This window comes from Macaca nemestrina, chromosome 1, assembly GCF_043159975.1.
Source record: "Macaca nemestrina isolate mMacNem1 chromosome 1, mMacNem.hap1, whole genome shotgun sequence".
In the NCBI taxonomy this organism is placed as follows: domain Eukaryota; kingdom Metazoa; phylum Chordata; class Mammalia; order Primates; family Cercopithecidae; genus Macaca; species Macaca nemestrina.
Window position 1 is genome coordinate 189007902 of NC_092125.1, and position 25333 is coordinate 189033234.

A 25333-nucleotide genomic window follows, 5' to 3' on the forward strand; every position below is an offset into this window, starting at 1 on the left:
TTGATCCTCACTAGGGCCTAAGGAACCTTATTTAGCCCACCCAGTCTCTGGCACATAGTATGTAAATATACTGGCACACAGTATGTAAATATAGATAAATGCAAGAAAGTTGCACTCCCAGCTCCTCGGTGGATCCTATCAACAGGGCATTCTCTGAAGTCATCAACTGAAGACTGCCTCCCACCCACCCATCCATCCATCCATCCATCCATCCATCCATCCATCCATCCATGCATCCATCCATCCAGAATATGCCTCGACCCCACTGGGTGGAGGTTGGGTCGGCACGCGCCCCCTAGGCCGTTTTGTACGTTTTTCTACCTCCAGCCCTCGGAGCTGCGGCTGGTAGAGGATGGCAGAGGTAGCTAGACGATGCAAGTCAAAGGGCACACGCTTCCGCCGCGTAGGACAGGACTCTGTTCGGACGAGCGACCCTGCCCATTCCCAGAATACAGCAAGTCTCCAGCCTCCTCTCACCTACATAAGAGGGTGCGGACTTTTCCTGACCGGCGCCCCGGCTGACCAATACCTGATCCAGATCAAGCGAGTTAGCCAATGGCTGCGGGCCAGCAACAGGGGCGGGGCACGGTTGCTAGGGCCGAGCTAGTGGGGTGAGGCGAGAGGCTCTGGAAGAGACTTGGTGGTTGCTAAGGCGGGAGGTCACAGAGCGCGGCGCAGGGATTGGGCCGTGTCGGGGGAGGTGTGTGGTGATTGGGCGGCGCCCAGGAGGCGCCCGGGTGAGGCAAGGGTGCGCAAGCTAGAGTTCCGGCTGGAGGCCCGTGCTCGGGGCCGGCGCCTTCACCATGGCCTCGGCAGAGCTGGACTACACCATCGAGATCCCAGATCAACCCTGCTGGAGCCAGAGTATGGAATGAGGGTTGGGTCCGGGCGCGGGGAGGTGACCTCATGAATCCGTGGGTTGCGAGCGCAGCTGTAGCCCCGCCCCTCATGCGGCCCCGCCCTCCCGCGGGCCGCCCCCTCATAGGGTCCGGCAGGTCCTAGACTTAGAGAGGCTCAGAGAGCCCCGCCCCTCGTAAGCCCCGCCCCAGAGTGTTCCTCCCTGGCGAGCCCCGCCTCTGCCCCGAGTCAGCTGCTCGCTTGGGACCCCTTTTTTTTGTCTTTCCTGCCCGGGGTGCTCAGGTCCATACCCTTTAATCACTTATCATAGCTGAAGGCTGCCGAAAGCTGGATCCCTCCTGATTCCTTTGTTTGGGATTGGGCTTCCCACATCTAGCATTTCTTCGGCGGTTGTGGCTGGGGGTATCACTTATTATTTTCCCGAAGGCGTGGAAGGGGAGCCTCGCGGGGTCACCGGTCCTCGCAGAAGCCCGGGACTCAGAACCCTTAGCCGTCCCTCTCCACTCTTCTTGGCAGTGGTTAACAGTGCAGTCTCTGCCGTCAGGTAGAACTCGATAGAAATCCTGACTCCTTTCTTTAGGAGCTGGATGACCTTTGGTAAGCTACCTTCTCTAAACTTCAGTTTCCTCCTCTGCGAAACAGGGATAGGGATAGTAACCTTCCTCACAGGGCTGTTGGGGCCATCTGGAGATTGTGTAAAGGGCCTGGCATGGAGCGAGTTCAGTAATTGGCATTTACCATCAGCATTGTTTCTCTCCTTAACGTTAAAGAAAGACATGTAGGAGGCTCCACAAAATTAGTAGGCTTGACAGCAGGCCCGCGTCCATGACAGTGTGAGTAGATAGGGGCCCAGAGAGTGGAAAGTTTGGTCTCTCTGGGAATTCTGGCAGAAGGGCCTTAAAGTATGATCAGCCTGAGGCCAGAGTATCCCTCACTTGCATTAGTCCAGCACCGCCTTCACACCTCCTGTCTGACTGCCTGCAGCCCAGCCTCTTAAATTGCTACCACAGTGATCTTCCTAATGCAAAGGTTTGATCTTATGCTCTGCTCTCCATAAAATTTAACTCCTTCAGACCTTCCCAGACCCCTTCTGTAGCATCTCATGTTCTTTGGTTAGAGTCTAGGAGAGGGCAGCCCTTAGGCTCCCACAGAACAGATGGCCCCAGACCAGCTGTTTTCCCCTAGAGCTGGAGCTGTTGGCTTAGCACTTTTGGGTTTATAGATGTAAAAATACTTCGGACATGTTTTGGCGTCAACAAGCCATGAAGTCAGTTAATATTATTTCCTTTGGAGCACTTTCGGCAGCGACGGGCTGGAGCTGCCTTCTGCACAGCCAGGAGGGCAGCCTGGTGGTCCTGGTTCGCATTTCAGCTCCACGTCCTACTAGTTATGTGTCTTTGGCAAGTTACTGAACCTCCTCGAGCCTCAGATTCCTCCACCGTGAAATGGGAACAGCACTAGTGCCTGCCTCCTCGTGGGATTGCAAGGGTTACGAGGTAGCGTTTGGATGTGTGTCCCTGGTACAGTGAGGGTGCTGCCATTGCATTGCTTCCCCTATGGTTCCCCCTCCGTCCCCCTTTCTTTTTTTTTTTTAAGAGATGGAGTCTGCCCTGTCACCCAGGTCGGAGTGCAGTGGCGCGATCCTATGTCTCCCTTTGCTGTTCCAGGAGGCTGGGTCTTAGAACTGGAAGAAATCTCAGGGACTGTTTTGTCCTGCATCCCTCCGTTGGCATGAGTGCATTCCACTGCTAGCCGATCGTTCCCTGAGGGGATGCTTCTGCCCAAACATCCTAGCCTGTTGGAGGCAGCTGGGATTGTTAGAAAGCACTTCCCTTTCTTGAGCCACAGTAGGCCTTCCTGTCATTTCCGCTCTCAGTTCAGCATTTGCTGTGTCCTGGCCGTGGGATTGTTGTTGGCGCCTCAGAAGTGGCTCACACGCCCAAGGAGCTGAGGTTTTGGGGAGTGGAGTGAATTTATAAGCAGGTGGTTTCAAAATGATGTGCTGACTGCAGGGCTAGAGCATTGTGGTGGGAACGATACAGAGCAAGGAATCTCGCTTCCTGTCTTCAAGAGGATGGCTTTGTGCCTTCACATTTCCTCCAAGAGAAACACTTCCAAGGCCTTCAGTTGTTTCTTCTCCATATTGCTCCTCCTGACTGGCTTTAATTCATCGTCCTTGCCTCTCACAGTGCATGCTCCAGAGGTGAGCTAGAGGTTGTCAAACCCCTCAGAAGGAGATCACGACACTGTGGTCCCCTGAATCAGTTTGCTTCCTATCTGTAGAGCTTCCCTCCAGGCCAACATGGCCTCATAGAGTGACAGTCTTTTGGAGCCCAGAGATCGTCTGTCATTTGCAATTACTGTTTAATGGTGGAGAAGTGTGTAGGACAGTCATATTTCATTTCTGAAATTACTTTTTAAAAACTTTTTTTGTTTTTGAGATGAGTCTTCCTCTGTCACCCAGGCTGGAGTGCAGTGGCGCGATCTCAGCTCACTGCAACCTCTGCCTCCCAGGTTCAAGCAATTCTGCCTCCCAGGTTCAAGCAATTCTCCTGTCTCAGCCTCCCAAGTAGCTAGGACTACAGGCACACACCACCCCGCCTGGCTACTTTTTGTAGTTTTAGTAGAGACAGGGGTTTCACCATATTGGTTAGGCTGGTCTTGAACTCCTGACCTCAGGTGATCCACCCGCCTCAGCCTCCCAAAGTGCTGGGATTACAGGCGTGAGCCACTGTGCCCAGCCTTTAAAAACTTTTTTTTTTTTTCAGTTTAAAAAAATTTTTCATTTTCATATATGGAGACAGAGTCTTACTAGGTTGCCCAGACCGGTTTGAAACTCCTGGGCTCAAGCAGTCCTCCTATCGCAGCCTCCCAAAGTGCTACGATTACAGGTATGAGCCACTGCACCTGGCCTGAAATTACTTTTCCCCTGTATTTGAAAATCAAAACCACAGAGCCCATCACTGCTGTGAGCTGACAGAGAAGCTGATGCTGGCACATTAGCTAGCTGGAAGGCAGCTGCAGATTTGGGGTCATTCAGAGCCCTGGGTCTTGTAGGTCAGGCTTGGCAGCCCAAAATCCTCCTGCTGGGAATCCTACCAGCCAGTACCTATGGCTGCCCATGCTGATGGTCGTCTGCCCAGGCCTTTGCTAAAGCTGGTGCTTTGACCCAGAATCTGCCTTCCCTCTCTTTTTCCCAGGCCAGTGATCCCTCACTCTCTCAATACCCTCTCTTACTTCATTTCATTTGGAAAGGGTCTCTCCTGGGGCTCCCATAAGCACTATATTTTCCTGTTGTCATGTTTTTGATGGCTTCACTCACTGTCACTGGGGCCTGGGAGGGATGAGGTGCCAAGTGAGCTGAATGGAATCACTTGGCAGCACCGTAGGCCCAAGCCAGAGCTGCTCTGACATCCCAGGCCCAGGCCGTGCCACCCCTCCTCCCATCCAGAGAATGGTCAGCCAAGTCCCACCTAGATCCCCTCTGTGACTTGCTCGTAGGCCGGCAGCCTTCTAAAGGCACCATGTGGCTCTCATGTTCAGTAAACATAAAAACATAATTCATTCATAGAATTAATGGGGCTGGGGCCTGGGCCTGGGACAAACATTTTGCTCTTAGAGTAAACAGAAGGTCTTAAGGGGATCACAGAGAGCGGACGTGAGGGGACTTTTGCTCCCCAGGTTTTACTGTGTGCCTTTTTTGCTCACCACTGACTGAGATCAAAGAAATATAGACATCATCTTAACCCTCAGGAAGTCGTCACGGGCACCCAAGAAACAGTGCTAAAGGGTCTGGACCACCATGGTGGGCCCTGTGGTGGGGAGGCTTCCTGGAGAAGAGCAGCCCAAGCTGGACCTGAAGCTTCAGGAGGGCTCACAGACCCCCGGTGAGCAGCAGAAAGTGCCGAAATCAAGTCCACGGCCATACCACCTTGAACATGCTGATCCAGAAGCTAAGCAGTGTTAGGTCTGCTTGGAACTTAGATGGGAGAAAGTCCAGAAGTAAAGCCCTGAGGGGGGACAGCAAGTGGCTGGAGGGAAAAGGGGCCTGGCAGGAGGCTGCTCTGTGCTTTTATGGGTGGAGAATGAGATGAAAACCTAAAGAACTGTCATGACGGACAGACGTCAAAGACCCAGGCAAAGTCATTTGGGATTTGATCCTTGGCTTGTCTGCAAGGATCCCAAAGGCCTTTTTTTTTTTTTTTTTTTTAAATACAGAGGAGTTGTGTTTATTTTTGGAATCATTATCTCTTTTCTTTCACCTCTAGATAAGAACACTTTCTGGCCAGGCGTGGTGGGTCACGCCTGTAATCCCAGCACCTTGGGAGGCCGAGGTGGGCGGATCACTTGAGATCAGGAGTTGGAGACCAGCCTGACCCATATGGAGAAACCCCGTCTCTACTAAAAATACAAAATTAGCCAAGTGTGGTGGTGCGTACCTGTAATCCCAGCTACTCAGGAGGCTGAGGCAGGAGAATCGCTTGAACCCGGGAGGCGGAGGTTGTGGTGAGCCAAGATTGTGCTATTGCACTCCAGCCTGGGCAACAAGAGCAAAACTTTGTCTCAAAAAAAAAAAAAAAAAAAAAAGAACCAGGTGTCTTGGTTTCCAAGTGTCTGCTCTATGCCAGGTGCCAGTGCTGTACTAGACTCTGGATTTGAGATCCAGGCCTCTTCGCAGGCCTCTTTCTCTGAGTGTCTGTGGTACTTACACTGTTAACCATGTTCTATCCACATGCCAGGCCCACCAGGAGCTCCTTTCATTATTTTATTAATCCTCACAACCACCTTGTGAAGTAGGGAGAACCCTTAATCCTGTTTTACAGATGAAGAACAGACGCTCGTGGGGAGGTAAAGTGTCTTGCCCAAAGTAATTCCAGATCTCAGCTTAAGAGCCTTACTCCAGGGCTTGTGCCCGTCGAGATTTCAGTTGCCATTAGGAGGGGCTGCCTGAATATGATGCCATTTCTAGGAAACAATTAGGGACATGCAAAAAGAAAGGAGTGTCCATTAAAGTATTTTTATAACAGCAAAAAATTGGAAACAGCATCATATCCAATAATGGGAGATTTGGTCACCATAAATTATGAAACATTCTATAGCCTCTCTGAAGCCACTAAAAGTAATGGTGTAGAAATATATAAACTGACAGGGAAAAATGTTCACAATATATTGCCGAACGGAAGAAAGCAGATTACAAACAATATGATTCCAATTTTATTAGATACTCATTTTCTACTTTTTCTACAGTGAGTATGCATTACTCGTGAAGTAATAATAATTTCAATTTATTGAACTCTTTCCTTCTGCCAGGCACCATGCTAAGCCCTCTATAGCTATTATCTTATTTAATTCTTTGTATCATTATCCCCATTTCACAGATAAGGAAATTGATGCTTAGAGAACTTGATTAAGGTCCGTGTCATAGTTATTAAGTGGCAGAGGCAGAGATTTGAACTGAGATATGATTTTGTACAGTATGTACTCTTAGATACTATGCTACTCTGCTCTGCTCTTCTTTTAAAAAGTAAATAAAGGCCGGGCGCGGTGGCTCAAGCCTGTAATCCCAGCACTTTGGGAGGCCGAGACGGGCGGATCACGAGGTCAGGAGATCGAGACCATCCTGGCTAACACCGTGAAACCCCGTCTCTACTAAAAATACAAAAAACTAGCCGGGCGAGGTGGCGGGCGCCTGTAGTCCCAGCTACTCCGGAGGCTGAGGCAGGAGAATGGCCTAAACCCGGGAGGCGGAGCTTGCAGTGAGCTGAGATCCGGCCACTGCACTCCAGCCCGGGCTACAGAGCAAGACTCCGTCTCAAAAAAAAAAAAAAAAAAAAAAAAGTAAATAAAAAATAAAGTAATTTGGCTGGGTACAGTGGCTCACACCTGTAATTCCAAACACTTTGGGAGGCCGAGGAAGGTGGATTGCTTGAGCCCGAGAGTTTAAGACCAGCCCGGGCAACATGGCCAAACCCTGTCTCTGCAAAATAATACAAAAATTAGCTGAGCATGGTGGTGCTTGCCTATAGTCCCAGCTACTTGGGAGGCTGAGGTAAGAGGATTACCTGAGCCTGAAAGGTTGAGGCTGCAGTGAGCCATGACTGTGCCATTGCCCTCCAGCCTGGGCAACACAGAAAGACCTTGACTCAAAGAAGAAAAAAAATTTGGTTTAAATATAGGAACTGTGAGACACTAGAAAATATTTCTGGGTAGAGAAATACCCAGTAGAGAAAATTAAGAATCTTTTAATTTTTTGCATTTTATTTTATTTTTATTTTTATTTTATTTTTGAGAGGGAATCTTGTTCTGTCGCCCAGGCTGGAGTGCAGTGGCGCAGTCTCAGCTCACTGCAAGCTCCGCCTCCCGAGTTCACGCCATTCTCCTGCCTCAGCCTCCGGAGTAGCTGGGACTACAGGCACCCGCCACCTCGCCCGGCTAATTTTTTGTATTTTTGGTAGAAACGGGATTTCACAGTGTTCGCCAGGATGGTCTCCTGACCTCGTGATCCGCCCGCCTCGGCCTCCCAAAGTGCTGGCATTGCAGGCGTGAGCCACGGTGCCCGGCTTTTTTGCATTTTGAAAAGATAACATAGTTTCTATTTTCATTCCGGCTTCCAAATAAACAGTACATGTTGTGCAGCAGACCCTTAAGCCTTATCAGCCCTTTCCTTTGTCTTCCCCATATGCCCCTGGGATATACACAATCTAATTTGTGCTTGAGTTTTATGACTTGAACTGTTGTACAATATATGTATTTGTAATTCTTACACTATCTGTGTCAGTGTTATTTGTTGAGAAATTCTAGAGGACAGGGAGCTTGTGAGATTAAATTGTTTTGTCGGGTACTCGAGAAGTGCGAGGGTTGAAAAGAATCCTTCCGCATTGCTGAGGGGCTGCTGGGCATCCCTGGCCTTTTTGACTTCCCAACTGCTTTTGACTCTGCTGGACCACCTGCCCTGTTGTTTGAGATAATATTTTAACTCTCATTGCAGAAGTTATACATACTGATTTTAGAAAACAGGAAAAAAATCATGAAAAGGAAATTGGCTCTAATCCCAGAAATAATTGCTATTAATATTTGATGTATTTTTTTCTATGCATAAAAAAATATGTGGCTGGGCGCGGTGACTCATGCCTGTAATTCCAGCACTTTGGGAGGCCGAGGTAGGCAGATCACCTGAAGTCAGGAGTTCGAGACCAGCCTGGCCAACATGGTGAAACCCTGTTTCTACTAAAACTACAAAAATTAGCCAGGTGTGATGGTGGGCGCCTGTAATCCCAGCTACTAGGGAGGCTGAGGCAGGAGAATCGCTTGAACCCGGACGACGGAGGTTGTAGTGAGCCATGATTGCACCACTGCACTCCAACCTGGGTGACAGAGTGAGACTGTCAAAAACAACAAAAAAAGTGTGTGTTTGTGTAGTATGTGTGTGTATAGGGGTATTCTGTTATGATATTGCTTTATAACTTGTGTTTTCATTTAATGTATTACTATTATTTTTAAAAATAATAGCATTATTGAGAAATAATTTATATACCATAAAATCCACCCTTTAAAAATGTGTACTTCTGGCCAGGTGCAGTGGCTCATGCCTGTAATCCCAGTACTTTGGGAGGCTAAGGTGGGAGGATTGCTTGAGCCCAGGAGTTCAAGACCAGCGTGGGCAGCATAGTAAGACCCTGTCTCTACAAAAAATAAAAAATTAGCCAGGCGTGGTACCATGTGCCTGTAGTCTTACCATTCAGGAGGCTGTGGTGGGAGGATCGCTTGAGCCTGGGAGGTTGAGGCTGTAGTAAGCCATGATCTTACTGCTGCACTCCAGCCTGGGTGACAGAGCGAGACCCTGTCTCAAAAAAAAAAAAAAAAAAAAAAAGTACAATTCACTGGCTTTTGGAATATTCACAGAATTGTAAGAGTATCACTGCCATCTAATTCCAAAACATTTTCATCATATGAAAAAGAAACCCCATTCCGGTTAGTAGTCACTGTCCATTCCCTCCTCCCCCCAGCCCTTGGCAACCACTAATCTTTCATTCTGTATGGATTTGCCTATTCTTGATATTTTATATAAATGAAGTCATATAATATGTGGCCCTTTGTATCTGACTTCTTTCACTTAGAATGATGTTTTCAAGGTTCATGCATGCTATCACATGTATTAGTACTTCATTCCTTTTTATGACTGAATAGTATTTAATTGTATGGATGTATCACATTTTGTTTATCTATTCACAGATGATAGGAGAAATGTTTCCACCTTTTGGTTATTATGACTGCTATGAACATTCATGGGAAAGTTTTCATGTGGATGTATGTTTTTAGTTCTCTTGGATATATCCCTAGGAGTGAAATTGTGGGGTCATGTGGTAACTCTACATTTAATTTTTTTGAGGATCTGCCATACTGTTTTCCAAAGTGGCTGCACCATTATGCATTCCCACCAGCAGTGTGTGAGGGTCCTGGTTTCATCCACAACCAACGCTTGTTTATTATCTGACTTTTTAATTATAGCCATCCTGGGTATAAAGAGATACCTCATAGTGGTTTTGATTTTGGTTTCCCTAATGGCTATGATGTGGAGCATCTTTTCGTGTGCTTATTGGCCACTTGTAAATCTTCTTTGGAGAAGGACCTGCGTAATATATTCAGGTCCTTTGCCCATTTTTGAGTTGGGTTTACTTTTTGCTGTTGGGTTTTAAGAGTTTTCTCTGTATTCTGGATATTACTTCCTTATAAGATACATGATTTGCAAATACTTTCTCCATGCTGTGGGATTTTTCTTTTTTTCACTTTTTTTTGGATTATGTCCTTTGAAGTAAAAAGTTTTTATTTTGATGAAGTCTCAATTTATCTCTTTTGTTTGTTTGTTCCTTATACTTTTGGTGGCATGTCTATGAAACTGCTACCTAATCCAAAGATTTACTCCTATGTTCTCTTCTAACGGTTTTGTAGTTTCAGCTCTTACATTTATATCTGTGATCTGCTTAATGTATTATTGAATACTTCTCTATTATTTAACATTTTTCTTTCTTATAAGTGGAATTACCAAGATTGCATGGTTATTCTTTTTGTTTTCTGAGATGGAGTTTTGCTCTTGTTGCCCTGGCTGGAGTGCAGTGGCGCAATCTCTGCTCACTGCAACCTCCGCCTCCTGGGTTCAAGTGATTCTCTGCCTCAGCCTCCCGAGTAGCTCGCCACCACGCCCATCTAATTTTTTGTATTTAGTAGAGACGGGGTTTCCCCATGTTGGTCAGGCTGGTCCCAAACTCCTGACCTCAGGTGATCCACCTGCCTCAGCCTCCCAAAGTGCTGGGATTATAGGCTTGTGCCACCGTGCTGGCAAAGATTGCATGTTTTTGAGACTTCTTGTGACTGTTTTCTCCCTGTCATTTCTACCCCTCCCTATCTGTCTCTCCACTGCTCTGGTTCAGGCCTTCGGCATCTCTTGCGTTGAATTTTATGGTAGCCTTCCACCTGTTCCTGATGAACACTGTCAGTGCAGCGTGTGTTAAGTGTACTGGTGTGGTGGTGGGTGCTGTGACACTACAGAGGAGGGGCAGCTCTCTCAGTCTGATGGTTTGGGGTGGGGGGTGGTGAGAAGGGGTTGGGGAGGGCATCAGGGAAGGCTTCCTGGAAGTAAGCAGTGAGCTGACTCTGTAGGTGGAATGGGCATTAGCACGGCATGAACACGGAGCATCAGCATTGTGGGCTGGAGAGCAGAGAGCACGCACAAGGTCGCGGTGGTGGAGGCGGCAGAGCACGCTGGTCTGGAGAGTGGGCGCTGGCTCTGCTGCTTCCTGGCTGTGTGCTTTTGGGGGAAAGGGACTTCCCCTCTCTGTGTTTTAGTTTTCTCAACTGTAAAATGGGGATAGTAATAGTAGCTAACTCCTAGGGTGGTTGCAAGACCAAATGATGCAGCATATATTGAAGTTGTGGCTGGGAGAAGCAGGCAGATGAGGTCATTATGGGGTCTCTTGATGTACAGGAGGCAGCCGTGTATGCAGGTTTGGAGCTGAGGTGATGGAGATGGTTTTGTTAGCTAAAGGGCTGGCTAGGGTAGCGGATACAAGCTGGCCTTTAGAGTTAGACCACCTGGGTTTGGATTTCAGCTTCACTGCTTGGTAGTTATGTGACCTTGAGCAAGCCGTTTCCTATGTGCCTCAGGTTTTTGTCTGTAAAATGAGAATTCTTGCTCATAAGAGTATTGCAATTTTTTTTGTTTTTGTTTTTGTTTTTAAAGATGGAGTTTTGCTCTTGTTGCCCAGTCTGGAGTGCAATGGCGTGATCACTGCAACCTCCCCGCAACCGGGTTCAAGTGATTCTCCTGCCTCAGCCTCCAGAGTAGCTGGGACTACAGGCATGCGCCGCCACGCCTGGCTAATTTTTGTATTTTTAGTAGAGATTAGGTTTCTCCATGTTGGTCAGGCTGGTCTCAAACTCCTGACCTCAGGTGATCAGCCCGCCTTGGCCTCCCAAATTGCTGGGATTACAGGTATAAGCCACTGCACCTGGCCTTTTTTTTTTTTTTTTTTTTTCCTTCATAATAGGGTCTCATTCTGTCACCCAGGCTGGAGTACAGTGGCATGATCTTGGTTCACTGCAGCCTTGATATCCTGGGCTTAAGCTATCCTCCTGCCTCAGCACCCTAAGGAGCTGGGGCTACAGGCATGTGCCACCTTGCCAAGCTAATTTTTGTAGAGATGAGGTTTCGCCATGTTGCCTAACCTGGTCTTGAACTCTTGGACTCAAGTGATCTGCCTGCTTTGGCCTCCCAAAGTGCTGGGATTACCGGCGTGTTGTGAATAATAAATGAGTTGATATGTAAAATGCTTAGAATAGTGCCTGACATATCATGCTGTGTGTGTTAGCACTTTTTGCTGGAGAAGTTTGTAATGGTTTAGGAACAAGGTATATTTGATTGGTTGTACAGGATTCTGTTAAGTCTGAATAGAGTGGGAGATCCAGCCAGGGGCCAAAGTTTTCAGTGCCTCAAAGTTAGCTGCCAGAGGCCTGGAGATGTCAGCAGCAGGATGGGAAGAGGGTGATATCGCCAGTAGAATAAGTAAAAAAAGGGGAGGAGTTTGTACAAGAGGGTGGAAGAATCATGATCCTGATGTGGCAGTAAATAACAATAGCCACAGCAATTACTTTTGACCAGGCGCGGTGGCTCACGCCTGTAATCTAGCACTTTGGGAGGCTGAGGCGGGTGGATTGCCTGAGCTCAGGTGTTTGAGACCAGCCTGGTCAATGTGGTGAAACCCCGTCGCTACTGAAAATAAAAAAATTAGCAAGGTGTAGTGGGCGCCTATAATCCCAGCTACTCAGGAGGCTGAGGCAGGGGAATCGCTTGAACCCAGGGGGTGGAGGTTGCAGTGAGCCAAGATCACGCCACTCACTCCAGCCTGGGCAACAGAGTGAAACTCCTTCTCAAACAACAACAACAAAAGCGTTTTTAAATGAGCCGGGCATGGTGGCGCGTGCCTGTGGTCCCAGCTACCCAGAAGGCAGAGGTAGAAGGATCGCTTGAGCCCAAGGAGAGTGAGGCTGCAGTGAGCTGTGATTGTGCCACTGCACTCCAGCTTGGGCAACAAAGCGAGACCATGTCTCCAAAAATAAAGAAATCAATAAAGAATATTACAGAAAGCTTGGGCTATGGGAGTAGGCAGTCTGTCCAGGGTGCCAGTATTCTGAGGGTTTCTTCACCTTCATGGAGGATGAAGAGTCATTCCTGCCTGAGTTGGTAAAGCCAAGGTTGCCAGCAAAACGGAGTTACAAATCCCAGCCTCAGGAGGAGGGGCAGTTGGGAAGCCCAGCAGCAGCTGTTTGAACCTCTGGCAATTGGGAGTACACCATCTCTGCTGGTGGGGGCTGGCCTTGACATCCCGTGGCCACCAGGGGATGTGACCTCCTTTGGTTGCTTTCTCTGTGGCGATAAATCCCAAAGCCCTTTGCTGGTGTCTCGGTGGTGGCACGTGGGAGAAACCCTGTAGGCAGGGGAAGGGGAACCTGTTCTCAGAGAGCTGCAGAGGTAAGGGAGCCTCCCAGAACAGGGTCTTGGAAATCGAGTTACTGGGTCTTGGAAATGGAAAAGCAGGTTCAAACGGTAGCTGCTGATTACCCTCCCTGAGGCCGCCGCAGCCCGAGCCTCGTGGGCAGAGTCATACCCAGCAAGGTTGGACTGGGACCCCACTGAGGCCCAGGGCCTTTCCACCAGAAAGGCCAGTGCAGGTGAAGAGCCATCTGGCAGATGATGGGGACACTAGGCTGAGAAAAGTAGTGAGAATATTTGGAGCTGCTTGAGATAGACCTGTGGGACTGTCCCTCATCAGAGGCCGAGCCAGCAACCATGGAGGCCGGGAGGGCTGGCAGGTGTCAGCAGGGGACTGAGGCTTTGGCAGCTTCTGCTCCAGGCTGAGTTGCAACCAGGCCTGGGACCCCCACCGCTGCGGGCAGTTAATCTCCGAAGGCCGGAGTCACTACCACTAGAGAGCAGGAACATTGAACTTTTCAATCACATTAATTTCCACAGGAAATTGTTGTCTTCCTTTTGTCCAAAGGTTAGTGATTTATATTTACCATCCTCTTAACTAGCCTTGAAATTTACTGTTGCCAGGTCACCACCGGCATCCATAAATTTCAGGGTGGCAGCTGAGCATAGCCAAGTGGCTTGGTCCTTGGAAGGGTACATGCCGGCCCTTTTGGGAGGGCAGATTAACTGGCTACAGACGGTCCTTGTACAGAAGTCCCCCTGAGGGGGTGGGTATTCACTTTGCAGGGGAAATGAGATGAGGTCTGTTTGACAAGGTTGCAGGGAGGCTTCGTTAAAGGCAGCCCTGGTTGTGGTGGCGGCTGGCTTGTGCCTCTTAGCATATCACCAGCTGTGGATGGGGTGGCAGCACAGATGGTGCTGGAGTAGTTTAGGGTGGGGAGCAGGGACCAGATTCCCAGCCCTACACTTTGCTTAGACAAGTACCTTAACCTCACTCTGCCTCAGTTTCTTCATCTGTAATAAGAGGACCTTCCTTAGAGTATTGTTATAAGGGTTAAACCTCAATAAATATAGGCTGTTATTATTCTCTGGCAGGACAGGGTAGATGGCTTGGTACAGGTCAGAGTCAGTCAAACTCATGTCCCTGCCTGCACTGTCCCATCCATTTCTCCTTTTAAGACCTTCTTCTTCCCAGGAGGCTGAGGTGGGCAAATCACTTGAGGTCAGGAGTTCAAGACCAGCCTGGCCAACATGGCAAAACTCCTCTACTATAAAAAAAAAAAAAAAAAAAAAAAAAGCTGCACGTGGTGGTGGGCGCCTGTAATCCCAGCTACTCAGGAGGCTGAGGCAGGAGAATTGCTTGAACCCAGGAGATGGAGGTTGCCCTGAACTGAGATTGTGCCACTGCCGTCCAGCCTGGGTGACAGAGCAAGACTCCATCTCAAAAAAGACCCTCTTCTTCCATCTGCTCATGGAATTAGAACAGGGGCTGGCAAACTTTTTCTGTAAAGGGCCAGTCAATATTTTAGGCTGTGCGAGTCACCTGATCTTGTTGAAACTACTCCACTCTGCTGCTCGTAGCGTAAAAGTAGCCATAGACCCTAAGTAAATAATGAGTGTGGCATGTTTCAATAAAACTTTATTTGTGGACACTGAAATTTAAATTCCATATAATTTTCACGTGTCACAAAATATTCTTTTGATTTTTTTTAACCATTTAAAAATGTGAAAATTATTTTAGCTCGCAGGCCATACAAAAATAGACAGTGGGCTCAGTTTGACCCTGGGGTTGTAGTTCGCTGAGCCCTGGATCAGAAGGTGAAAGGGCATGGAGAAGGTATTTACTTTCCTCACTTGGGCTGTCTTCGAGTCTCTAAAGAAAGGTGCTCTTGTGTTGGTTTGTCCGGTGACCCCACGGTGCCTCCTGAGAGGCCGACAGAAAGGAGCTGGAGCAACATGGGGTAGGAGCTGGTGCATACGTGCTGGCAGGATGCCTGGGCCTGGCACCCATTGGTTCCCTGCCTGCAGCAGCCAGAGTGCTGCTAGCTCTGGATTGGGCAGTCACCCCTGCCCCCACCCCAGCTCTGGTGTTGACAGTCCACATCTGTGTTTCAGAGAACATCCCCAGCCCAGGTGGGAAGGAGGCAGAAACTCGGCAGCCTGTGGTGATTCTCTTGGGCTGGGGTGGCTGCAAGGACAAGAACCTTGCCAAGTACAGCGCCATCTACCACAAAAGGGTGAGTACTCTGGTGCCCTCACCCCTGAGCTGCCGTGAGGGCTGACCACCTTTGAGGCAGGCCTGGGAATGGCTTTAAGAACAGCCTGTGGAGATCAAGACCAGCCTGGTGAAACCAAGCTTGGTGAAACATGGTGAAACCTCGTCTCTACTAAAAATACAAAAATTAGCTGGCATGGTGGTGCATGCCTGTAATCCCAGCTACTTGGGAGGCTGAGGCAGGAGAATCACTTGAGCCTGGGAGGTGGAGGTTGCAGTGAGCAGAGATTGTGCCATTGCAGTCCAGCCTGGGCGACAGAGACTCCGTCTCAAAACAAACAAACAAACAAACAAAAAACTGTGAGGAAGGCCATGGGGTTATAGGGACTTGGTGGGATTATCCCCACTTGGCTGCCGGCTCTGTGGCCTGGTGTGACCCCTTTGGTCTCCTGATGGCTTCCCCTTCCTTCCTCCCTGCCTCCCACAGTGGGCAGCCCACACTTGATGTGCCTCACAGTTGTGGAGTTGGCCCAGGCTTCCGTCCCTGTTAACTGGTCAGTGCCTCTGCGGGCAGCAGGAGCTGGGACTGGGTATCTGGGCATAGCTTGTACTCCCAGGACCTCCTCCTTTCCCACCAGGTGAGTTTCTGTCTTGTGACTGCCCATGGCACCTTTCACATTCCCAGACTAGTAGGGCCTCTTGGAAAAGAGATGATGCTGCTTCTCATCCAACCAAGAGTTGCATATCGAGACTGTGGTAACTGCAGAGGGCCTTAGCAGGACCTGGTTATATTTTGGAAGCCTGTCTCACATCTTGGGCCTCCAACTCCACCCTCTCCTCCCCAGATCTCTCCCCAAAACAGCCTCCTGCTGGGGCACCCATACAGACAGCTCCGACTGCCAGCTGGAAGCCCTGGACTGAGCAGTGGGGGGCACCTGGGAGAAAGGCCAGCTGAGCCCCCTTCCTCTCGGCATCCCTCCACTCACTCACATCCACATCCCACCTGCCCGAGGTGTGTGGTGGCCCTGGAATGGCAGAGGGATTGGGGGAAAATGTAGTTCTGGGCTTGAAGCCTCTCCCCAGCTCCGAGGCTGGAGCTCTGGTGTTGCCGATTACAGACAGCCTCACTCCGCGGGCAGTCAGCTGCTTCTGCGTTCTGCTCACTGGGCTCGGCTTGTCTGGCTTCTTTATTAGCCTGAGATCCTTGAGGGCAGGCAGGGGACCAGGAATAGTCAAGTGTGGCTGGGATGAAGAACGAAGGGACAGGTACCCGGCAAGAGGTGGGGCTTGGAGGGGGTCCTTAGGGGATTTAAGCAGGGATGTGATGTTAGATTCGTGAATCAGAAAGTCCCTCTTGGCCTGGCGCAGTGGCTCACGTCTGTAATCCCAGCACTTTGGAAGGCCGAGGCAGGCAGATCACTTGAAGTTAGGAGTTAGAGACCAGCCTGGCCAACATGGTGAAACCCCATCTCTACTAAAAATACAAAAATTAGCCGGGCATGGTGGCGCACACCTGTAGTCCCAGCTACCAGGGAGGCTGAGGTGGTAGGGATCGCTTGAACCCGGGAGGTGGAGGTTGCAGTGAGCCAAAATCGCACCACTGCACTCCAGCCTGGTCAACAAAGCGAGACCCTGTCTCAAAACAAACCAAGTCCCTTGCTGCAGAGTAGCGGGGAGATTGGAGGGCCGGAGCTGGAAGCCAGAAATGAGTTCAGAGGGGCTTGCCATGATCCAGGGACAGAGGGTAGTCAGGACCTTGGAGCTGGGAGCGTCAGTAGAGGTAAGGTGATGGACTGAGGAGCTTGTCAGGAGGTAGAATGGTAATTTAATGAGAGACTGGGCATGGGCACAGGGATAGGGAGATTCCCAGGTTCGCCAGGTTTCTGGCTGGGTACCTCCTGGGTAGAGGGGAGTGTGTTTTTTGAGACAGGAACACTAGAAGAGAATCCATAGGCTCTGGAGTGGATGAGATCCCCCAGGGAGTGTGTAGAGGGACAGAAGAGGGACCTAGGACAGTCTTGAGGAACCCAAACTTAATGGAGTGGAAGATGAAGAGGGTGCTGTGAGGAAAGGAGGAGTGGCTAGAGATGGATCTGAAAACCCAGGAAGGTGTGACAGAATCTGCAGAAAGAGCCTTTGGGAAATGGACCATTGTACAGGGCGGGAGTAAAGATGCTATTTGGGCAGAAGGCACGAGGGAGAAAGTAGATGGAGTAAGATCCCAGAGAAGGCAGAGGTGTTGAGGTTGCAGGGTTGGGGCGGGGGTAGTCTTGGAAAGGAAGACTTTCCAATAGGGAGGACAGGATGAATGTAGAGAAAAAAAAAGTCCAATCCAAAACTCCAATATTTTATTATTTAAAAGAAAACAGGGTGGATGCTGTGACTCATGCCTGTAATCCCAGCACTTTGGGAGGCTGAGACAGGAGGATCACTTGAGCCCAGGAGTTTGAGACCAGCCTGGGCAGCATGGTGAAACCTGATCTCCACAAAAAAATTAAAAAAATTAGCCAGGCACGGTGGTGCATGTCTGTAGTCTTAACTACTCGGCAGTGTGAGGTGGGAGGATCACCTGAGCCTGGAAAGTTGAGGCTGCAGTGAGCTGTGATTGTGCCACTGGACTCCAGCCTGGGTGACAGAGTGAGACCCTGTCTCAAACAAAACAAGCAAAACAAAACAAAATGAAAACACCATGTTCCAGCACCTAGAGATGATCTCTATTTACACTTAGTGTATATCCTTCCAGCTTTTTTTGGGGAGCATATATTTTCTTTACCTACATGAGACCTATTGAATGTACTGCTTTGTATCCTGCTTTTTTCAGATCATGATCTCCACCTTCTTGTTTCATCTCATGTAGTTTCCAGTCCATATTCAGATTCCCTAATTGTCCCTAAAGCATCCTTTACAGTGGATGTGCCCAAACCAGGATCCAATCTAAGATCATACATTGCATTTAGTTATTTTGTTTCTTCTTAAGGCTCTTTTAAATCCGGAACTGTTCCCCTCCCCACCTGATTTTAGATTAAATGTCTTGCTCTGTCACCCAGGCTGGAGTGCAGTGGTGCAGTCATAGCTCACTGCAGCCTCAACTCTTGGGCTCAAGTAATCATCCTGCCTCCAGCCTCCCAAGTAGCTGGGACTGCAGGCATGCACCACCACGCCAAGCTAATATTTTTTTCTTCTTCTTCTTTTTTTTTTTTTTTTTTTTAAATGGAGTCTTGCTCTGTCACCCAGGCTGGAGTGCAATGGCGTGATCTTGGCTCACTGCAACCTCTGCCTCCCGGGTTCAAGCAGTTCTCCTGCCTCAGCCTCCCAAGTATCTGGGATTACAGGCATGTGCCACTACACCTGGCTAATTTTTCTATTTCTAGTAGAGACGGGGTTTCATCATGTTGGTCAGGCTGGTCTCAAACTCCTGACTTCATCATCTGCCTACCTCGGCCTCCGAAAGTCTTGGGATAACAGGCATGAGCCACTGTGCCTGACCATTTTTTTTTTTCTTTTTTAGAGATGGGGTCTCACTATGTTGTCCAGGCTGTAGAACAGCCCCTTTTTTTCATGTTACTGACTTGAAGAGACTGGGCTGCAAGATATTTCTACGAGTGTGGGATTCCAGATGCTGCCAGGGAGAAACATACAATGGGGACTGAAAGGCCTCTGTCGGATTTGAGCATTTGGGAGAATGTGGGTAGCCTTAAGCAGCCTCCTCTTCAGAGTCTTGGGAGGGATGCTTAGGCACTCCAGGGCTAGGAGGTCAGGCGACTGATGGCAAGGTACCTCTGCTGACCATCCCTGTTTAGCCATGGGTCATTTAACTACTGTGGGCATACGATTTTCTCCTTGTTACTACCACGTCACTAATTACTGCTGCTATTAGTTGAGAGTTTACTTTGTGTCAGGTGCTGCTTTGGTCATTTGAGATACATTTTTTTTTCCATCTCATTTTACCCATAACCTTATGAGATGGGTGTTATCCCAATTTCACCGTAATCTTATAGATGGGGACCCAGACTCAGAAAGTAGTAAGCCAGCCGGGCGCGGTGGCTCAAGCCTGTAATCCCAGCACTTTGGGAGGCCGAGACGGGTGGATCACGAGGTCAGGAGATAAAGACCATCCTGGCTAACATGGTGAAACCCCATCTCTACTAAAAAAATACAAAAAACTAGCCGGGCGAGGTGGCGAGCGCCTATAGTCCCAGCTACTTGGGAGGCTGAGGCAGGAGAATGGCGTAAACCCGGGAGGCGGAGCTTGCAGTGAGCTGAGATCCGGCCACTGCACTCCAGCCTGGGTGGCAGAGTGAAACTCCGTCTCAAAAAAAAAAAAAAAAAAAAAAAAAACAAAACAAAAAAGTAGTAAGCTGTTCCTTGTTCTTACTATTGATACATAGTGGTGCCAGGAGTTGAACCCAGACCTGTCTGACCCCAGCACTCTCCAAAGTCACATTCCCCCTACAAAGGGCCCTTTGTCTCTGGAACAGGAGGATGAGAGGGGATTAGGAGCCGGGCATGGTGGCTTTTCTAACTGACCTAGAAGGGGACCTGTGTGGAGACTGTGGCACCCTTGGCCCAGGCATGAGGAGCATAGAAGCCTACAGGGAGTTTGGGCCCAGATTTTAGAATTTGGGGAACAAGTGTTTACTGTATTTGGAATTTCAGAACAAGTATGAGGAGTGATCCCAGGCCTAGGAACCAGAGACATTTGGGTGTCAGGTCCCTGAGTCCAGAGAGTATGGACCCTGTTCTTAGGAGCCTGGGAGAGAGGAAAGGTGACAGTGACCAGTGATGACAGTGATGTGGGTCTAGCTCAGAAGTGGCCTCTGGTGGTCAGGGCTGGGGCCTGCAGGCCACCTCTCGGGTACTGGTCTCATGGGGGTACTACTTGTGTCTGGGAGGCAGGGACAGTACAGATCTGAGGTGCTGAGGCAGGGTATAGCCAAGCAGTGAGGCCCCGCCCCAAATGTGCAAGGCTTAGGATGGGAGGGTGGGGTGCAGACAGGAGGGAACCAGAGTAAAGACACTTCCTCTGGTCAGCCCAGATGTCTCCAATACATGCTTCGGGCTCTGGGCCTCAAATACCACTACAGGTCAAGAGGGCTTGGCCAGCATGAAGCAATTAGTCCAAAAATGGGCCTTGAGTCTACCCTCCCCCGCCAGAAGGCACCTGTGTCTGTGGGCGGCGAGCTGGCGGGCTCAGGCTGAAGCAGGACCCAGAGCATTGCTGACTCTGTGGGCCCATGGCTTACGTCCTGCAGGCTGGGGTTGCTGGGCCCCTCTGACCTTAGCTTGTACCCACTACCCCCACCTCATCTGTGAGGACTGACCAGGCCTCTCTCCCCAGGGCTGCATTGTAATCCGATACACAGCCCCGTGGCACATGGTCTTCTTCTCCGAGTCGCTGGGCATCCCTTCACTTCGTGTTTTGGCCCAGAAGCTGCTCGAGCTGCTCTTTGATTATGAGATTGAGAAGGAGCCCCTGCTCTTCCATGTCTTCAGCAACGGTGGCGTCATGCTGTACCGCTACGTGCTGGAGCTCCTGCAGACCCGTCGCTTCTGTCACCTGCGTGTGGTGGGCACCATCTTTGACAGCGCTCCTGGTGACAGCAACCTGGTAGGGGCTCTGCGGGCCCTGGCAGCCATCCTGGAGCGCCGGGCTGCCGTGCTGCGCCTGTTGCTGCTGGTGGCCTTTGCCCTGGTGGTTGTCCTGTTCCACGTCCTGCTTGCTCCCATCACAGCCCTCTTCCACACCCACTTCTATGACAGGCTACAGGACGCGGGCTCTCGCTGGCCTGAACTTTACCTCTACTCAAGGGCTGACGAAGTAGTCTCGGCCAGAGACGTAGAACGCATGGTGGAGGCACGCCTGGCACGTCGGGTCCTGGCACGTTCTGTGGACTTTGTGTCATCTGCACACGTCAGCCACCTCCGTGACTACCCTACTTACTACACAAGCCTCTGTGTCGACTTCATGCGCAACTGTGTCCACTGCTGAGGTCATTGCTCCACCTCACCTCTGCTCCAGAAATAAATGTCTGACGCCTCCCCACAACCTGCATCTGTGGGGCACTCTTCTGGTTCAACTCTCTGTAGCCCTTTGGGACTTTGCAGTCCCCTAAGTAGAAAATTCCTATGGGCCTGTCTCCTGGGGGCCTCCGTCTGCTGGTGGTCTGCTTACCACAGAATCCTAGAGGGCAGGAGTGCCTGGGCATGTGTCTGTGGAAGCCTTGTAGTCATTTGTCTTTGGACAAGAGCAACAGTCAGGCTGCTGATTCCTGTGGCATGCAGGCTGGAAAGGTTGACAAACGGAGGGGGGTGTTGAGGGTGAGCCCTAGTGGATTTTTTTAAATTTAAACTGTGGTAAGAACATTTAACATGAGACCTACTCTCTTTTTTTCTTTACTTACTTATTTATCTATTTATTTCGAGACAGGGTCTCACTCTTGTCACCCAGGCTGGTGTCCAATGGTGCAGTCTTGGCTCACTGCAGCCTCAACCTCGCAGGTTCAAGTGACCCTCCCACTTCAGCCTCCCAAAGTGCTAGGATTACAGGTGTGAGTCACCACGCCTGGCCAAGATCTTCCTTCTTAACAAAACTGTGTGTACGATACTTAAAATTTAAGAGATTATGTGCACGGCAGACCTTTAGAACTGAATAGTCTTGCATCTTGCATAATTCAGAACTTCATCTTGCGTAACTGAAGCTTTGTGCCTGTTGCCAGAGTTGAGTTTTGATTCCTTGAATGGAAGGTGAGCTTTGTGGGGAGATGTCAGAGGGAAGGTATCTCGGTCAGGGGTAGCGTCAGGCTGCGGATAGGGGCTGCGGTCTTTGCTCCAGCAGGGTGAAGCCCTACAGTGTGAAGTACCATCCACATGGGTCCCACTTGGCAGTTCACTCAGAGTCTGAGGTAGAAGCCAGATGAGGAGCTACGGATGCAGAGGTTAAGGGCCTGCCTGGCTCTACCACACTTTGCTAGGAAGCCGCTGGATCTGGGAAAGTTGCAAGCTGAAAGTTGCCAGAGAGTGGGGGACGGGAAGGCAGCAGCACTGTAACAGGAGCTGGGACGAGCTAACTCCCAAGCCCTAAAGACCAGAACCAGGGTAAGGGGATTTGGGGCTGAAATAGCAAACTCCTTCATCTCCTGGAAGGGAGACCCACTTAGATACTCTCTAGGCAGGAGAGGTGAATTCAGCCTGATAGTTCAGTATCATTTATCAGTCTAGAAGTCACTACTGCACAATGTTGCCATGTAGTAGGTATTCAATAAATATTTGTTGATTGAATGAGCTTACCGTGGTGATCAAGGGGCTTAGGGGGTAGTGAAGGAGATGGCTAGAAAAGCTCTGGATGGGAGCTGACTCCTGATATTCTCGGGGATGATGGACCCTCTGTCCCCAGAGCCGCGTTCTGTCTGCATCCCATCAGTCCTTGGTGAGTCCCCACTATGGTGGTGGCAGGGATTCCCATGCTGTGTGGCTGCATTCCTAGCCATGGCCAACAGGTGGCAGTGCAGCCTGTGCCATGAGACAGCTCAAGGCTCCCACAGCAGGGCGGGCTTCGGCGGAATGCCCTCACTCTGGGTTAATGGCCTCCTTTAGAGACCATATGGCCCCCAGGGTGGCGGTAACCAGCCATCAAGGACCTACTGAGTCCAAGCCTGTGGGAGGGGAGAGTAAAGACATCAAAGAAGTCGGCCTGACAGGAACTGGGCATTAAGAGCCTCCTCTTCATCTCTCTGTTGCCCTCACCTACCCACTCTACTCTTCCAAATCTGTTTCTTTCCCAAACCCTCAGCCATCGCTTGACAGAGGCTGTGTACATTCCTAGGATCCCAGGATCCCTGTGTTCAGGATATTGGGTGCCATCAAACTGGGTGAGGGGCTGTGAAGGGCCTTTGCTGGGCTCCAAGGGGGACTTGTCTGTGCTTCATCTGGGTGCAAGGGGTGGCAGAAGCTGCCAACTGGACCCAATTCTGAGGAATTCACTGTGGGTATCCCAGAGAAAATGGGCAACTAAGGCTGGGGATTTGGGCAGATGGGCCTCGTGAGCAAGGTGTCAAAGCAAGTCTGGAGTCATGGGGTTACTCTGGGGCCTTGACTATTTTTCTCCAAACAGCTTTCTGTTGTGGGTGAGGACTTACATGTAGCTTTGAGCACATCTGAGCACATTTGAAGTTGAGCTACCTCACTGGCAGTGGGGAGCTGTGGGGGTCAAAGTGCCATCTCTCCAGTGCTAGCTGCCCAGCCTCGGTTCTGTGAGCACATGGGAGACTTGAAGGTCCATCCTGGATGATAGGGTTTCCATTCTTTCCATTTGAGAATCTAGGCAGTAGCTACACTGGGATGATGATCACTAGAGATTTGGAGAATAGAACAAAAGCCTGAGAGGCAGATAGGGTGATCCCACTGTGGTCTCTGGTATGTTTCAGGGGACCAGAAAGGGATAGAGGCCTGGGACTTGTGTTTGTACCAAGCTTGTGGCCACTTCTGCCCTAGGTTGGGGTATAGAGCTTGCATCCCCTCTGTACCCCCAAGCTCTGACCTCTTCTGTGATTAATGAGCTGACGATTCTGCATCAATAAAGAATTAACCTAGAGCCCCTACCCATCAATAGTCAGGAGCCCAGATCCCCAGCCCCACCCCCATCCAAACCAAATGCTCCAGGGCCCCAGAGCAGACCAACCTTGCACAGTGTCATACACCTATAGCTAGGTCCTTTCCCCCATCCTGCCGCTAGGAATTAACCCCGTAACTGCCTCAGCCCACCTCCCCTAATTAGCTCCCCCACCTCCCCACACAACACACAGGCAGCAACTGTTTATACTGGTTTAATCCATGTCAAATGTAGTTTACAAAGGGAAAGGACAAGTACCTTTGTATAGAATATACAGACACAGCATCACACCATAGGGCCCACGGGAGGGTCGGGGAGACGACACTTTTTCCCTGGGAAGGGCAGCTCTAATCCCAGAAATGGTTCTCAGCAGAGGCTGGGTGGCCAGGAGCACTGTCTTCCAGTCCCCCATCTCAGCCTCTGCTTCAGCTCGGTTCCCGTTTCCTGCTTCTACCCCCCAACTCCTTATAAAGAGTTCCATGAGCTAAGACTAAGGAGAGGATCATGTCCCTTGGGGCATGTGCCCCACGTCTGGGAGAAGAAATATACACCACTGAACACCGAGCACGTGGGAGAGGGAAGGGACACCACGGGAGAGGGAGAGGCAGGTACCCCAAGAGGTGGATGAGCCGAGCCCCCAGCCAACCCTGAAGGAGGCACTGCTTCCAGGGGTTCTTAAAAAAGAAGAAAATCATACAACCAAAGGGGGAGGGGACAGGTAGAGGGCGAGTTGTCGTCCCATTTATACACAACATTGTAAACATACACGGTCTATATTACATGTGCTTCAGTCTGGTGTTTGCATGTCTGTCTGTCCGTCTGTCAGTCTGGGGGCTGCATCTCAGGAGCCGTGCCCCACTACTCCCCCAACCCCCACCTCCCTGCCCTACCCTGGGAACAGAGCTGGAACAGGTATGGCCCCCAAACCATAGGTGGGAGCCAGCAGGTAGTGCCTGGGCCACAGCCTCTACTCTGGCTCCAGAGTCCTGCGTGTGTAAATGTGTGTGTGTGTACGCATGTGTGAGTATGTGCATGTATGTACATGGGGAACCTGTGTGCAAGTATGTACAAAGGGAGAGGGTCACTGTCACAGAGGCTGGGGGCAGGTGGGGCTGCTGGAGGCGAGGCCTGCCTGGGGCAGATAGCTCACAAGTAGATCCTCCGCAGGTCTCCGGGTGCTGTGATCGTGTTGCACTGAGGGCAGAGCTTCTTGGCACCCTGCAGGGAGAACAGGGAGGGCTCTGGTCTACACAATGTGCCACGTGTGCGCATGCGAGCACCTGGGCCTGCAGCCATGTCTCTCTGCACCAGTGTGTGCTGGGACCTTGGTCCTGTCAGCACAGGCTGGGGACGCATAGGCAGCTTCTGTGAGCAGGCAGGCACGCTCCTGTGTTGGGGGGACGCCAGGATCAAACCGCCTGGCCAGCCCCGCAGCAGGAGCCCCGGTAATGAGAACAAGGCTGGGTCCAGCTGTGGCAGCCGCAGCCCTAACGAGATTACACGCGGCCTTTGATCAGGACACAGAGCCCACGTCCGAGCCTTTTATTGCTGTCTCCGGGCGACATTTTAATGGCTGCTCCTGAGCGAGGAACAGGGGCAGGAGCAGAAGGAGCTTAGTAATGGGAGGGGGAGGGGCCAAGGCCCTGGTCCTGTTTACCCACAGCCA

At 50.3% G+C, this 25333-nt stretch overlaps 3 protein-coding genes across 19 annotated transcripts in view; 1 reads left to right on the plus strand and 2 right to left on the minus strand.

Annotated features, from left to right (window-relative positions):
- ARMH1 (armadillo like helical domain containing 1) overlaps nucleotides 1–656 on the minus strand; it is a 53043-nt gene extending 52387 nt beyond the window's left edge. For 4 of the 6 annotated variants that reach the window (XM_071094127.1, XM_071094118.1, XM_071094120.1 and 1 more), the window contains exon 1: nucleotides 322–459. The gene's annotated coding sequence lies outside the window, so the exon portion shown is untranslated. The other 2 variants (XM_071094116.1, XM_071094115.1) reach the window with 2 other exon arrangements.
- Nucleotides 351–21427, plus strand: LOC105494917 (transmembrane protein 53). 5 transcript variants are annotated; one of them, XM_011763942.3, is made up of 4 exons: nucleotides 1043–1455; nucleotides 2152–2354; nucleotides 14960–15081; nucleotides 20398–21427. In XM_011763942.3, exon 4 carries the CDS (start codon nucleotides 20434–20436, stop codon nucleotides 21046–21048), a length of 615 nt encoding a protein of 204 aa, XP_011762244.1. In that variant the 5' UTR covers nucleotides 1043–1455; nucleotides 2152–2354; nucleotides 14960–15081; nucleotides 20398–20433; the 3' UTR covers nucleotides 21049–21427. The 5 variants fall into 5 exon arrangements, with proteins under 5 accessions (XP_011762242.1, XP_011762239.1, XP_011762244.1 ...); XM_011763940.3 differs by lacking the exons at nucleotides 1043–1455; nucleotides 2152–2354 and adding an exon at nucleotides 351–489; XM_011763937.2 differs by lacking the exons at nucleotides 1043–1455; nucleotides 2152–2354 and adding an exon at nucleotides 668–864.
- Nucleotides 21428–23865: 2438 nt separating this feature from the next.
- LOC105494910 (ring finger protein 220) overlaps nucleotides 23866–25333 on the minus strand; it is a 300901-nt gene continuing 299433 nt past the window's right edge. For all 8 annotated transcript variants that reach the window (XM_071094102.1, XM_011763921.3, XM_011763917.2 and 5 more), the window contains one exon: nucleotides 23866–24885. In XM_071094102.1, the coding sequence (XP_070950203.1) occupies nucleotides 24814–24885 (72 nt within the window). In that variant the 3' untranslated portion in view covers nucleotides 23866–24813. The remainder of the gene's footprint in view (nucleotides 24886–25333) is intronic.

Excerpts from the sequence above, each read along its gene's own strand:
- LOC105494917 (XM_011763937.2), top strand. The coding sequence starts at position 804 with ATGGCCTCGGCAGAGCTGGACTACACCATCGAGATCCCAGATCAACCC. Across the intron at positions 865-14,959 it reads TCAACCCTGCTGGAGCCAGA|AGAACATCCCCAGCCCAGGT; the intron begins GTATGGAATGAG and ends TCTGTGTTTCAG. Across the intron at positions 15,082-20,397 it reads GCGCCATCTACCACAAAAGG|GGCTGCATTGTAATCCGATA; the intron begins GTGAGTACTCTG and ends CTCTCTCCCCAG.